General features: G+C 39.2%; 1 protein-coding gene across 2 annotated transcripts in view; it reads left to right on the top strand.

Moving 5' to 3' along the window:
* The window catches only part of NKAIN2 (sodium/potassium transporting ATPase interacting 2), a 718671-nt gene that overhangs the window by 545868 nt on the left and 156427 nt on the right, over positions 1 to 16376 (top strand). For both annotated transcript variants that reach the window (XM_042480285.1, XM_042480275.1), the window contains exon 4: positions 8298 to 8498. In XM_042480285.1, coding sequence (XP_042336219.1) covers positions 8298 to 8498 — 201 coding nt within the window. The remainder of the gene's footprint in view (positions 1 to 8297; positions 8499 to 16376) is intronic.

Raw genomic sequence — 16376 nt, 5'->3', positions numbered from 1 at the left:
ACACACACACACACACACCTGCATACCAGAAATTAACTTCCAGCATTTTATTTTTTTTTTGCTTCATTTTGTCATTTTTGGAAGTAATGGCTCACCGTGCCAGAAAATCTGCCCCCCACCCCCTGCTAAGCCTGCTGAAGCTGTCCAGCCCTGAAGCAGAATCTGGCTGTTTTGAGTCACACTAATCATGTCTGAAAACAGTATAGTAACACATAATGACCAGAATCCTATTTGTAGCTGGCAGAGAAGGAGAAATAAAGCAAGGCCCAGGAAGTGGCTGTGGGTTTTTTTGTAGGGAGTGATAGCCCAGAAGAATCTGGGTACCATCCAGCTGTCATTGGGCAACCTGGGGGAATCATTACAGAAGGAAGTACTGGATATCTATTTGTATATCATCAGAACAATTATTTGCATTATTGTAAGTTATCAAGAATATTCCAGCCAATCTGTAATGGTAACCTGAAACAAGTGTCTGGACTGAACAGCTATAGATCATCTTTATAACATAGCTAAAAAGAAGGGTCTTATTCTGAGCAGGCATAAGATAGTGTGTGTGTCTGTGTGTGTTCAAGTCATTTCCACCTTATGGTGAACCTAAGGTGAACCTATCATGGGGTTTTCTTAGCAAAAATTGTTCACAGGAGGGTTTCCATTGTCTTCCCCGGAGGCTGAGAGAGTGTGACTTGCCCAAGGTCATGCAGTAGATTTCATGGCTGAGCTGGGAATCGAACCCTGGTCTCCAGAGTCACAATCTAATTCTCTAACCACAATGCCACACTGACTCTTAAAACTTACTATTAGTTTAAATATTAATAAACAAAACACAATATTAAGCTTGCAGCATAAAATGGGCCATCTCCATACTGATCATCCTGTGCAATATATAATAGTTTTGCTTGATCTGATAACCATTCTTGAATTGGAAAGATTTTCCTAGAAATACAGACATGGTTACTTGCTCTAAAAACAAGAAACCATCTTTTTATTATTTTTGAAAGTAATGTGGTAACATCCTACTCTTCATACAATCAGCAGTTCCTTTGATGGTTTTCCCTTTGCCCTGTTGTTAGGATTCTAACAACCAGTAAAACAATATCTTATTTTTATAAAGATTTCCTGAGAGGACACATTTTAAAGAGTTGTTTCTCTCACCTACCCTGATAAAATCAGAGTTTGAGATTCCCATATGCTTCAACATTCTATAGCACACATTTTTATATTTAATACACTTGTAAATTGAATTAATTATTTATTAATGCTCAATAAAATATTTATAACATGGAACCTTGCCACAAAGCAATTTTCTGTCTTGGCTGCTGTAAAGATATTTCACATATTAACTGAAGTAAATTCCAAGTTCAAGGACTGAGCAACCAGTGCATACAGTTTTTAAATTTTATCTTGTGTTCTTTATATCTTATTTTCTTTGTTCAGTTACTGGCTAACCACATATTCATAAGAAAGCTAAGTGTGCCCGTACCTATGAGTAAGCCCTGTTTAATTTGATGGAGCTTACTTCTGAGTAGAAATCTATAGGATTGTGCTAAGATGCCATTGCATTATAAGGCCATTAAAAAGGTACTTAATCATAGATTCATATATGGATTAAATAAACTATAGATGATCCTAGTACTATATTCTGTGGGATATACTCGTGTACCTTCTTTTTTCTTTCAGTGGACTAGGGATCTATTCTGCTAATTTTCTAGAACAGGGGTAGGACTCATGCAGCTTTTCAGATATTGTTGGAAGGAAATGCCCAGCATTCCTCACTGTTGACTATGTTGTCCAGGCCAGATGAGAGTGCAACAACAATAGTAGGGCTATGCCAACTCTAACTGAGAGAGTCTGTGAACATCTAGAAGGCAATGCCATAATCACAAAAAGTCAACATGGGTTTCAGAGAAACAAGTCATGCCAGACAAACCTGATCTCTTTTTTTGATAAAATTACCAGCTTGGTAGATGAAGAGAATGCAGTGGATATAGTATATCTTGATTTCAGTAAGGCCTTTGACAAAGTTCCCATGACATTCTTGCAAACAAGCTTGTAAAATGTGGGCTAGACAAGGCAACTGTTAAGTGGATTTGTAACTGGTTGACCGGCCGAACCCAAAGGGTGTTCAACAATGGCACCTTGTCATCCTGGAGAGAAGTGACCAGTGGTGTTCCACAGGGCTCTGTCGTGGGTCCAGTACTGTTCAACACCTTTATCAATGACTTGGAGGAAAAAATTGGGGGAATACTTATCAAATTTGCAGATGACACCAAATTAGGAGGAATAGCTAATACTCCAGAGGACAGGATCAAAATTCAAAATGACCTGAATAGATTAGAAAGCTGGGCCACAGCTAACAAAATGAACTTCAACAGGGAGAAATGTAAGGTACTGCACCTAGGGGAAAAAAATGAAATGCACAGATATAGGATGGGGGACACCTGGCTTAAGGAGACAACATGTGAAAGGGATCTAGGAGTCCAAGTAGACCACAAGTTGAACATGAGTCAACAGTGCGATGCGGCAGCTAAAAAGGCCAATGCGATTTTAGGCTGCATCAATAGAAGTATAGTGTCTAGATCAAGGGAAGTAATAGTGCCACTATATTCTGCTCTGGTCAGGCCCCACCTGGAATATTGTGTCCAGTTCTGGGCGCCACAGTTCAAAAAGGACACTGAGAAACTGGAGCGTGTCCAAAGGAGGGTGACTAAAATGGTGAAGGGTCTGGAAACCAAGCCCTATGAGGAACGCCTTAGGGAGCTGGGTATGTTTAGCCTGGAGAAAAGAAGGTTAAGAGGTTATGTGATAGCCCTGTTTAAATATTTGAAGGGATGTCATATTGAGGAGGGAGCAAGCTTGTTTTCTGCTGCTCCAGAGACTAGGACCCGGAGCAATGGATGCAAGCTGCAGGAAAAGAGATTCCACCTCAGCATTAGGAGGAACTTCTTGACAGTAAAGGCTGTTCGACAGTGGAACACACTTCCTCGGAGTGTAGTGGAGTCTCCCTCCTTGGAGGTCTTCAAACAGAGGCTGGATGGCCATCTGTCGGGGATGCTTTGATCTGGATTTCCTGCATGGCAGGGGGTTGGACTGGATGGCCCTTGTGGTCTCTTCCAACTCTATGATTCTATGATTTTATGATATTATTGTAGTAAACATTATAATTCAGTTTCTTGGCCTGGTCAATATGTTAAGGATTCATTGAAGTGGTCTTGGCCTATGGTCCATGAAATGCCGGCAAGAATACTGTAGGTAGTCTGATGGGAGCCTACATTGAATGAGTGAGTCCCTAACCTGTAGAGGGAAGTGAAAAGGATGAACCAAACAGAAAAAATAGAGTGAAAAAAGTCATGGAGTCTTCACTTTGTTTGTTGGAAAATATAAGGTATTAAATGTCAGGTGTAATCTGTATAATGAAAATGTTTACTGATAGCAACAAGCATCAGACAGGACAGATTGAACACTGTCATCGACTTTGTAAAAAAAATGTTTAGTACAGTTTGTTCACCATGATATCCAAAAGCTTTCAATTACAATATAGGTGTGTGCATAAAAGATGAGGTTAGGAACCTCTGAAGTAGATCAAGCGACCACTGTTTCTATTCCATGATAAGAAACCAACCACTGTGTTTTGTTCTATTTGTGGATTTTAAAGGCGATCAGCAGAAGATAACAAAAATATATACTCCATTGGGAGATGTCTCTCAACAACGTTATCATAACCTTAGTCCCAGTCTGGTTCAGCTGGTGCTCTATACAACCATGCCAAACAGTTCATCTTTTCTTGCATGGAAGAGCAGGGTTCACATTGTTAAATTAATTATGGCATGTACAGTAAAATGAGTTTTTGCATATTGTGGCTGAAAATTAGAAACCAGCTGTAGAAGTCTTCATAGTTTCATTTTTGGAATTATTGTTGAAAAGCACATCCATTTATCAGTGTTATTTAAACTATCCTTATTGAAATGGTTGTTTGTTAAATTCAGATATGAAGAAATAGTGGCCTGCAGCTCTTGTTGAACTACAGTTCCCACCATTACTAATGAGAGTTGCTGTCTAACATTATTTGAGTGGTACATGCATTCCCCTTTCTTGGTCTGATGACTGGACACTGAAAAGAAATGTACAGAAGCTCCTAACACTGGTTTTCAGAGTTCTGTAGGCAGGTCAGTGAATATAGTTCAGGAAACTTCCTGAAGTTGTATGTCTCTGTGCCCATCTGGCCAAATTTAATGAAGATCCCTTCTAGCTGTGGAATAAAGATGATTTATAACTGCTCAGTCCAGGTACATGCTTCAAGTTAGTGAGCACATATTGGCTGCAGTTTTCTTGCTGACTTATAATAATGGGAAACATTCTTCTGATGTTATGCAAGTAGGTATCCAGTACTTCCTTGTGCAATGATTCCCCCCGGCTTCCTAATGACAACTGGGTTCCAAGATGCAGTAGTAAATGTTGAAGTGGAAAGTGCTAATTATAACTATCACAATAGCTAAGATCCAAAGGAGGTCCACAAATAGAGGCAGCTGTGCTGATCCATCTGAACAAAGTAGTCTGAGCAATTTTCATTTCCCCCAAGTCTTTTGTAATGGGATTTTAATTGTCTATTCAAAATCAAGCCAGACCCAAATATACTACTGCTAGGGAAATCTCTCCTCTCCTCTCCTCTCCTCTCCTCTCCTCTCCTCTCCTCTCCTGACTGTTAAGTGAATGCAAACTAACTTTACACTTTGAACTTAGTTTGTAGCAATTGAAGTATAGAATCATAGAATCATAGAGTTGGAAGAGACCACAAGGGCCATCCAGTCCAACCCCCTGCCATGCAGAAATCAAAGCATCGCCGACAGATGGCCATCCAGCCTCTGTTTAAAGACCTCCAAGGAGAGAGATTCCACTACACTCCGAGGGAGTGTGTTCCACTGTCAGACAGCCCTTACTGTCAGGAAGTTCTTCCTAATGTTGAAGTGGAATCTCTTTTGCTGTAGCCTGTAAGCTGAGGACAAAGAAGGAGAGTGAGAGGAAGAAAGAGAAACTGGGATATTTTAGAAGCAGCTCAAAAATAGGATGACAGATTATTAATTATGACAGTTCCTACCAAACTGGGACAGTTAGAAGAGAAATAATGCTTTTTAAATAGATATTTCATAGGTCTTTAAAACTGTAGCTAATATTTAGGACTAAATCCAATGGTTAGTTTCAACTAAAGGAGATCCATTAAAGCAGTGAGATTTACATTCAGAAATGGATTTAGTTGATGTACTCTACTTGGGACTAACAATTACACCTAGGTGGTAGGACTTGTGCATCCCTCAGATGCTGGACTGTTACTCCCAACAGCCTGAGCCTGAAATCCTATTGGTGGTCTTATTCTGAGCAGGCTCTTAAGATCTAGTGTGTGTGTACTTGCTTCACTTATGTCAGCATACAGTAAGCCCTTTTTTGATCAAGGTGTAGCAGCAGCTGGGGGACAACACCAAAAGCCATTTTCATCAGGAGATAAAGCTGTCCCGGCAACTCATGAACAGTGTTCTCTTCCATTGGGATAATTATGTGGGCAAAAAGGATCTTGGCCCTAGCCAGCATAGTCAGTGGTGAGGAATCCTGGGAGTTTCAGTCCAACAACATCTGGCGGGATGCATGATTCCTGTTCCTGCCTTAGGACATATCAGCAGAGAATGGGCTAAACTGCCTATCTTTCACTACTATAAATGCAAATACATTCTGTTCAACAATTTGAATTCTTAAATCCAACTGTAATTAAAACTTTTTATACCCCCTGATCCTCATAAAGATAATGGCAATTATAATTCTTTTGGACACACTGACTGTGAAGTAGAGATAGAAATAATATTTTAAAATATTCAAAAAAAATATTGAAGTTGTGTCTTGGAAGTGTCAGGAGTCTCTCATGAGGTGAAAAAACTAGACAGATGAGAATTGTCACAATTTGGGAGCTATTCTCCACAAAATTCACACACAGTTTTTTGTGCATTTTCTGTACACAAAATAATTTCTGCACAAATATTTTTGGCATAGGATAAGCTGTTTTCTGTAGAGAAAAACTATGCAGTTTTTGAAGGCTATGTTGCAGTGGTCAGGGGGGAGGGGAATGATACAATTTCTCAGGACTGTCTTCAAGAGAATTAGCAAAGAATTACGGCTGGAAATCTGAAAGCAATATAGTTATAGTGCTGTGCAGTGAATTCTGTCCTCAGCCCCACAATCCCCATTTACCAGGCAACAGGTCTGTTCCTCTGTTCATCAGGAAGCAACTGCCTCCTGTGAATTCTCCCATATGACATGCAGAAGGTTGCAATTCCCCTTAGTTCCAGAGATTGCTTACACCAGCCAGCAGCTTCCCAATTGCTTCCACTGATTACAGTGGCTGCTACATGGTAAGTGAGAATTGGGAGATTTTCACAGTCCCTATGTGTCCCCTAAACTAGGGTCTACAGAAGATTCATGAATACAAAACAGTCGTGAGTGCATGGCTCTAGGTTACAGATTCATAGCTGCCCAATAGATTCCAGCCAGTATCCCTACTGTGACATTGTCTGAGCTAGCAATGCCTCTTAGAAGTCCAATTCAAGTATTTCTTCCAGAATACGCCCATCTCTGTATTGTACAAAACCATATTTTGTCATCATAAAAGTGCCAAACAATATTCATTTTCAACATTCTGCTCTTTCTCTCTGCCACTACTCCCTCATAGCCATATGCAAAATCTACTTCAGCTCACTAAATTTCATTAAGAGGGATTTCAAATATCACCAAGAATTACAGAAGATTCACTGTGTGTTCCTAGGCAATAAACAAAACTTGCACAGATGTAGCTCTGTGTCCCGAAGAGAAAGCAACTGTTTGTTGAATTGGGATTATAAATTCATCCTCAACATAGATACTAGGAAGACTACAATATTGACATGCCCAACATGTATCAACACTTCCTGTTACATTTTACATCTTCAAGGCAGCTGTTTATCTCAGCAGTGTCTGAAACACAGATGTTAAACAGAAAACATACGGCAGCTACTCAAAGAAGGAATGGAGAGGTCCCTTGTTGTTACTGTAGACATTTTTAGAGTCCATTCACAATGCATTCAATGGCATGCACAATGCTGTGTAAGTAAGGTGTTCTGTTTTGAAGAATTATCAGAAATCAGGGATTTGAACAATGATAAATTAGTCACCCCCTTTTGATCCTTTAATGTCAGTGTTTCCTTTCATCACTAATAAGCAAAGCATAGATTGTGTGCACTGGCTTACGTGTATTTCCTAGATTTGTATCAGTGTGGAATTGACAGCAGCAATTGCTTGTTAGATTTTGCAGGGAGACAAAAATTGATTCACTTACTTCTCTTGTTTTCCTCCCCCATGTAACCAGTTGATCAGAGGAATCAGAGGTGACAGAGTGTGTCATGAGGACAACAGCAAGGTGCTAGCTTCTGCGGCACTAAAGTTCTCTTGATTCTTACCTTTCACTTCAGTATTCAGTATATACATTATACTATGATTTATGGGCAGTTCCATCCAACTTAACTCCATTTTGCTAATTTTAACTCTTGTTCACCAACCTAAGTGGTGTGTCAGCACCAAAATGGCAAAATATATATTCTTGTATATATGGGTGGGTTTTTTTAAGTTATAAAGTAAAATTTCTAAAACTGATAATAAAAATAGTAGGGTACTCTATAGTCCGGATGATATGTGAGAATGATTATTAGGCTGAGAAAAGCCGTTTCTGACAAGAATCTTTTGTTTTCCTTTTTCTTTGCATGACTGAGCACATGTGCTGATTCTTTTTCTCTAGACATTTCTTTCCACTGGATGTACCTACTGCTGTCAGACTTTGTTGTCCATGAAAATACAGGAGACAGCTGTGGTGTCTCGGGAAATGGCTTTCGGCAATAAGTGCTACCCTGCAAAGAGTTAGGAAAATCACAGAGCAGGGCTGCATCTAAATGTTTTGGGGAAGTTGAAGGGGAAATGTCAAGAGCTGGAAGTGATTGTGATGTCATTCATATTATATGTTTTGTAAATGTGTCATTCTGCTTTGAAGCTAAAGGGGATGATGACAATTGCAATGCTCACCCTTAAGCTCCAAATTCAGATTCCGAATTCAATTTGGGGATTGAGTATGAATGAGAAATTTAATTCATCTTACTTTTCAGCTCTCATGTTCAAGTATGTCTGTGTGTATGACAGAGAAAGAGAGAGAGAGAGAAGCCTGTGTCATCTAGTTATAACATTTTTTCCATGACTTATTTTCCTTCCCCCCCTCTTTTTTTTTTTTTTTACAGGAAACAGATCTTATTCTGACTTTCAACATCTCAATGCACCGGTCTTGGTGGATGGAGAATGGCCCAGGCTGCACCGTAACATCTGTGACCCCAGCCCCAGACTGGGCACCAGAAGATCATCGCTACATCACTGTCTCAGGGTGTGTTCTTGAATACCAGTATATAGAAGTGGCTCACAGTTCTCTACAGATCTTTCTTGCAGTAAGTATTCTATTATCTCATCTTTCACTCCCTATTAGGTACAACATAACAAAAAAAAATGCAATAGAAGTAATTTGGAAATAATAGATTGTAAGCATCAGCTTGCATTGTGAACTTGCAAGATATTTCACAGAGGATACAAATGCAAACAAAATGTCAATGGCATCACTAGTGTTTGTGTCACCCACTGTAGTAACTCATGGTGTCACCTCCATCCCATGGATTTCCTTCCCATACCACACCATATAAAATCAGATGCTTTTTCTGCCCTCTCCTCTCCTTTCCACACTTTATTTACACACTCTCCCACTTAGGGCCACAGCATATTCACATTAGAAGGTTTAAAAAGTATATTACCATAGAGTTTTAGCCTTGTAGGTATAATGATGCAGTACATGTAAGCTGGGCTTATAAAAATGTTTTGTGGTTACAACTGCACAAAAATTGTATTGTAACAGAAATTTCAGGAAACTTAAAGATCTAGGCCTGGCATAGCAATGATTGACAAGAGAACCGAGTAAATTGAAAATCCATAAGTTTATTTCCAATTGTCGACAAAGGAAAACATTGAACTCAGTGGAATTCAAGTTCCAAAAAGCTGAGGTCCCGAACAAGACAAAATGGCTCTTTTTATATTATTGAAGACAAAGAAGCTTCTTCAATACACCTGATTGGCTAATTACAATTTAAACATACAGAATTCTTACAATCAGAACAGAAATACATGCATACATTAAAACTGCATCATCACTCTTTACCCCCTCCTTTAGGAATTTAGTAGCTTCCTTCTAACCTTGCTTCTGAATGTCAACAATGTATCCTTATCTTAAATTGTGTATATTATGTCTAATTCTGTTTGTGCCAGCTTCTTAGGGGTCATGATGCTGTTTTTACTCCTTTGCTCTAATTTTTATAAACTCCAAGCCTCTATTTCAAAAACTGTCTCTCTGGCTGACAAAGGTGACTCCATCTTTCTATAGCTTTCTATTTTAACAAGGAATTTCCACCACAGTATAGACTGTAATTCTGGGTTCACCCCCTCTGTTGGTGTCACCTTGTCTTGTCTGAACCCTTTGTAAACCCCCCCCCCATCATGCCACTGCAGAATATTACAGAATAACAGTCACTTGGGGGTTTGGAAGGCAGGTATGTGGGTACTAGGTGTTCATTCCATGCAACATTTATAGATAACCACAGAGCTTGGAAACAAGCAAGGTGAATGTACCCTACCAACCATTCATGGTGCTCTGCCTTCCATTTTCCATTTACTCAAGGCTATGCATGTTTACTATGAGATTCTTAGCAGTTCAAAAAGACTTACTCCCTAGTGTGTACAAGAGTGAAATCTAAGGATCAAACTACAGTGTTTGGCTGAATATGTTTTCTTTAATGCTTTTTTATCCCAAGCTTTCCTGCAACAAACTTTTCGGTGCCATTGGATATACTCAACAGAAAAGCATAAGCACTGCATATGAATGGAAAATACATATGTAAATCAATATGTTACCATCTGTAAAAGAATTAGTAGGGTTTATCAACAAGAAGTTAGGGCTGACTGGGATGAGGAAGGGGGAAAATAATGGTGCAACTGTTTTCTAAGAAAGGAATAGACCATAAGCAGGGGTTAATACTATATTTTCTGTATTTTATATTTATTTTATATATGCACAGTGTAGATCTTACAGGAATCAAGGAAAGCACCAAGAACATATAATGAGTACTCATAAAGCCATTCTATCCTATTGTGGATGAATTATTCTATTTTTAATCTATTAAGAGATAAAAATTTATTTATGGTTTCTGTGCGGACACATTTACAGGAAAATTGGTGCAAAGCATACTCAGAACATTCTAGAAACAAAATTAATCTTCTTAGTAGCAGGGTGTATCCATATGTTCAGTGAATAAGGAGTACTACTTGAAACTCAGCTAGCACTTGAAAGATTGCCTGAGAGCTCTCCCAGTGAGAATGTTCTACCCAGCATTTTAGCCATGGACTCTAACAAAAACCAACCAAACAAATAGCTTTATTTATACCTGGCTTCATACCGAACTAGCAGTGTCTAAGCCATTTACAACTGTAAGCTAATTGCCCCTATTAAGCTGGGTACTCATTTTAGCCACCTTGGAAGGATGCAAGCCTGAGTTGAACTTGAGCTCTTTTGCTGGTATTGAACTTGGAACCTTATGGTTTGTGAGTGAGTGGCTGCAGTACAGGTATTTAACCACTGTGCCACTAGGGCTCCTATCAAGAGGTATGACCTCACCCCCTCAGAGGGCCCTGACATAATTCACCACCTTTGCTCAGGTCATTCTGAGCAAGCTGAGACCATCCAGCAGCCTGTAGCTTCTTCTCCAGACCAACCAACAGCGGTACCAGCCCTGATCCATATAGCCTAGACCTGGGGTCACAAATACCCCTGATGCTTTTAGATGAGGCGCATGCAACCCTTCATTATCTTGCAAATTACCTGACACATTGCAGCACAAATGGCATAGCAATGGAGTACCTAACAGTGGTCACAGTAGCACAGTAATGTGTTGGAGGGAGAGCAATGGTGTGGTGAAATCCAGTAAGGATCTTGTATGCACACTGCTGACTGTATTAGAAGGAATGGGACCATGTGTCTGCCCTACTTTCTTTTTCTTTCATTTGCATCTATTGTTTGTATTATCTCTGACTTCTATAAGCAGGAGATAAGATACATAAAGGAATGTGTGTGCATGTGTGTGTTCAACACACTAAATTGTTTCTGCTTTTTCATTTTACCTTCTTTGACCGTGAATTGTACTTAGTTTTGTGTACACAGTCCAAAATGATGGATACAGCCCAAAATGATGGATAGTTCTGTCTTTCTTTGGCTCCTCTGTTTGACCAAAACAAATATCTGAGGTATGAGCTGGTTTGGTGATAAAAGTATCTTAACTCATGTTGATCCATACATTAAAATGTCCTCATTCACTTAATGGCTATTGATTTTGCCCTTTTCTTTCAAAGTCACCATTTCATTTTCAAATCCCCCTAAGTTAACAGCCATAAATCTAATTCCATCAAAGTAAAATCTCAGTTGAAGCACACTTAAAGTATGCAACAGTAGCCTTGTGTAAGCAGGCAATACGCATACACAGTTTTTAAATTACTGTATAGTATATAATCCAGCAAAATATTGCCACTGAATTACTGTTCTAACATGTATAGATAAATACACAAATTCCCTACATTCACAAGGGACTTGCTGCATGATCCTAAGCATACTTACAAGATTGGAAGTCCCATTTCCATCTGAGAGCATACTCCCTGAGTGTTTAAGATTGCCGCTTACTCACACCTTTAACTAGATTATGCTTGGCACAATTTACTTATCATCCTTCTTTTGTAATAAAAGCAAAATCAAAATTTCAGTTTAACTAACAAATTAACTCATATTCTGGCTTTTTCCCCCAACATGTAAGCCAAACAACTTACAACAAGGTTAAAACAAAGCAAAATTACAAACCTGATGATACAAAAAAAATAATTAAAATTAAATTAGCTAGCAAGTTAAACACCTATGATTTAAAATGTTTTTAAAATGTTTTTGGATTTTGGAATATCCTGGATCTCAAAATTCCAGGTAAGAGATACTCAACCTGTATCCCTTTAATCTGGTGATAGCCACACCTTTTGTTCTTTGCCATTGTAATATATTCAGAGAAGGATTTCACTAGCCACAAATGAGAGTCATCCTGAACACTCTAGCTATTGGAATTGATGTCCAATACATTTTATACAGCAGATTTCCATCAGTGGCTGTACTAAATCTCTTGTGAGATCCTTACTATCCATCTCTATGATTCTGTTATAATTTGGAAGGTATGTGAGGAAACAAAGGGAAGGATCCAATAGAAATCATTTGCAAAGCCCTCTCCCACTAGAATGCTAGACTGAGTTTTCTTTCTTCTTCAGAGAAAACTATTCTGAATATCTACTTCATCTGAGCAGTGGACTGAAACATCCCAAGCAAAAAACTTTCCTCAGCTATAGTGCATAACAGAGCAAAACCTTCCAATGAATAATTCTTGTAAACCCATCAGGAGCTCTTCACCCAGGCCAATGGATAGTTTTAGTAATATGCCTCTGAATTGAAAGTGTATGCATTTCAATTTCAGTTTACCAAATTAAATATGAATAATCCCACTTCCCAATTCTCTAGGACAACTGACTGTGCCCAAAATATTGGTCAGTACTAAAGAGCAGTGATAGTGTGCAAGTGCAAGGGATTTATGAGCTTTTAATGAAAGTTATTGATTATGCTATAAATCTTTTAGTAATTCAAGCATTTAATATTTTTATGAAATTGTGTGGATACATTTTTTTAACCCATTCAATTCATCCTAAGGAACTTAATGTTCAGAAAACAAGACAATAAAATCTTTAAAAGGTTTACTTCAGAATTGATGTTTTCTTATTCTTTTCAAGTTTGGGGTGAAACAGACTGCCCAAAAAGGGCAGAATGCGGCCACGCTAGCACCATTCAACCTGGCGCAGCAGCAACCACATGCACATAGCCCCAATCTGGCCCAACGCCACTATTTTAAAGCAGCTTCGGAAAAGGAGCCTTTTTTCCTCACTCCATTTCAACCTATCGTTTCTAGGTTGGGGTGGCATGGGGACGGCTTCAGGCTGCATTTAGGGCATGCATCCTCTAAATGCCATGCTTCAAACACAACCCAACGGTGGACTTTTTAGCCCATCTGTTTCAGGCCTTTGTCAAGGTAAAAATATAAGTAGGCGTATCTAAAACTTGAAGAAACTAGCAAATCCATAAAAACAAAACAGTAATTTGGGAACCCCAGTATATACACATAATAATATGGATAACTCATAAATACAATATAAAATGTATGAAGAGCCATTTATCCATTTCATAGACTTTTTAATCTCCTTTTTAAAAATGGCAAGTGGATGCCATTAATCCTTTCTTGTTTTGTTGTCTTTGACAATGACATAACAAAATTAATATGTCTGAAAGGGGATGATTGCTGATTGCAGCTTTCTGTCATTTTCTGCAATAAAATGGGGAAAATATAGTTCACTCTGAAACAGAATATTGAAATTATCATTATTACTCTTAAACAATGATGATGGGAAAACATTTCAAAAAAAATAAATAATATCCCTTAATGTAATTATTATGTAGACTTAGGCGGGTTACAAACTGCCCATTTGGGGCGGGCTGCACCCGCCCCTTTCCCTGGTGTATCAAGGCTTCAGCGGCTATACCGGCAGCCACTGAGGCCCCGATCCCCGCAGCCTGAGAAGGGGTGTCCCTGGGGCTTCAAGCCCCAAGGACACCCCGCGGCGGCGGGGAGGAGCAGAAAGGGGCCACTTGGCCCCTTTCTCCTTTGGTCCGCTGGACGCAGCCATGTGAAGGCTGTGCCCAGCGGACCAAACCAGGAAGGAGCTCTGAAACGGAGCTCCTTCCTGCTCCACGTGGTGCAGAGCGAGGATGTCACGTCCGTGCTGCCCTGTATAGAGGCAGCGCGGCCATCACGTCCTCATGGCAGTGGCCATGTGGAATGTCTGCCGCCATTTTGTGCGCACAGAGCGCACACTAGGGTTAGGGGGTGCGGAAGCACCGCCCCTTTCTAACCCTAGTCCGCGCGTACTAAAGTGCCCATATGTAACGGGCCTTAGTTTTAACTGTACTGCACTTCTGTTTTAACTTCACGGGTAGAATTCTGTAGGTGATTTATACTGTCAAAAACTTACACTTAGTGTAAGTATTTTTTAAAATATTACAGAAGCAAGAAGCTTCTGTATCTTTGCACTATATACCAAAGGACAAATGAGGGCTCCTAGATAGTCTCCTCCTACTGTTGGCTATGGGTATGTGCCCAATGAAGGAATATTTGGTTATCTATCTTATGCCAATTGCAGTAAGGCTAGTGGAATATGAGTTTATAGTCAAAACAGAGGAATATGAAACAAGATGGAAGAGTTGGATAGAGACTTTGATATCACTGAGGTATCATTCTGTTGGTATAGAGGGCCCTTCCCTTATGTGGGGGATCCATTCCAGATCCCCCAGCACAAAGGGAAATCCCTGCATGCTCATGCCCCATTGGAAACAATGGGGGCATGTGCTCATGGCTCTCTTTGTTGGCCACAGCTTCCTCTTATGCTAGACACTCAATATGCACACACCCTTTGTGGGGGTAAAACAGACATACGAGGTATTCATGTAATGCTATAAGTGTTGGAAAGGGAGTTTGTCCAGTGATCTTCTAACAGAACCAAGGAGGCATATTTATCATGAATCTCTTGCCCTTTAGACACTCATCCAAATGTAAATTAATGTGTGGCACACATTATTTAGCATAATTCAACAATATTATTGGGAGTGGGGGGAATCATTTGCAAAAGTCCTTTCTTTATGTTGTAAATATATCATCACTAACAACTTAAATCAAACCAACAAAAATAAGATATAAAGGCTATGCTTTGCCATATTGATTCTATGAGTGCTTTTCTATATAATGTACTTCATATTGGCTGCAATTTTTCTTCCCTTGCATTGAAACTAAGTAATGCATTACAAGAATTACCATGATACCATTACCAACCTTCCTATGTATTTAAAAACCAAATCCCGTAATCAGGTTAGCAATTCTACATCTTTACAGTAAATGTCTGCTATTCAGCACTATATAATCAGTTTATTTTAGGGCTGAGATGTGTATTTGAGAGCTACTAGTCTAATCAAAAGTGGGGCTTGAAATATTTCCCTCAAGTCCTGCAAAAACTTACCTTTGCTTGCTACAGCTTGATGTCTGAGTCACCAGAATTGAATGCTGTTTTTAGTGCCGTTTCCAAATTACCTTTTAATTCCTTCATTAGCATTGGCTGCTCTAGCTTTGGCAGTGTCATCACACTGTTTTTTCTCTTTAAAAATGAGACTGTTATTTGAGAGAGGGGGGCAAAGCAGTAGCTGGCTAAGTCTTTAAAGTCTTACTGTCTGTGAAATACTGCTGATTGAATGCAAGCTCTTTGGGATCATGGATGTCTCTGGGTGCTGCTACACTGCAGAAATAAGGCAGTTTGACATGACTAACTGCCATGATTCAACCTGTAGAATTCTGGGATTTGTAGTTTTGTGAGATATTTAGCCTTCCCTGTCAGAAAGCTCTGGTGCCCCACCATACTATAAATCCCAGAATGCTATAGCATTAAGCTATGGACATTTTATTTCTGCAGTATTTAATTTTTGCAGCCTCTGAGTGTTTGTTAGACATACACATCACCTCTCCTGATTTGTACTTATGGAAAAATCACCCCAAAAATAGGGAAGCATTTTCACAACTGTTCCATTATTGTAGCCACAAAGATAATAATAATAATAATAATAATAATAATAATAATTTGTTTTATTTATATACCGCTATTCCAAAGATCATAGCGGTGAACAGCAAGTAAGCTAATTAGCAAGTAAGCTAATTTGCCCCCAACAGTCTGGGTACTCATTTTAGCGACCTCGGAAGGATGCAAGCCTGAGTCGAGCTTGGGCCCTTTTTTCTGGTCTTGAACTCGCAACCTTGTGGTTTCGAGTGAATGGCTGCAGTACAGGCATTTAACCACTGCGCCACCAGGGCTCCTTACCATAAGGAAAGGAAATTATTATTTTTTAATGGCTTAAAACATGTTTCTCAGACGTTGGGAAACCCTGATTATAAGAATCTTAAATTGAAAAGAATCTTCACAATTTACAGTAGATGTTATTCTGTGCAAAATTTGCACATGGGGTTTTGTACAAAAAGCAATACTTTTATCATTGATACTAATATAATAAAATACCACATGTGAATTTTGTGCAGGATAAGCCACAAACTGCTAGTTGT

The sequence above is a fragment of the Sceloporus undulatus genome, chromosome 1 (assembly GCF_019175285.1).
Source record: "Sceloporus undulatus isolate JIND9_A2432 ecotype Alabama chromosome 1, SceUnd_v1.1, whole genome shotgun sequence".
In the NCBI taxonomy this organism is placed as follows: Eukaryota; Metazoa; Chordata; class Lepidosauria; order Squamata; family Phrynosomatidae; genus Sceloporus; species Sceloporus undulatus.
Note: the sequence above shows the minus strand (reverse complement) of the source record. Positions and strands in the feature narration are given on the sequence as shown.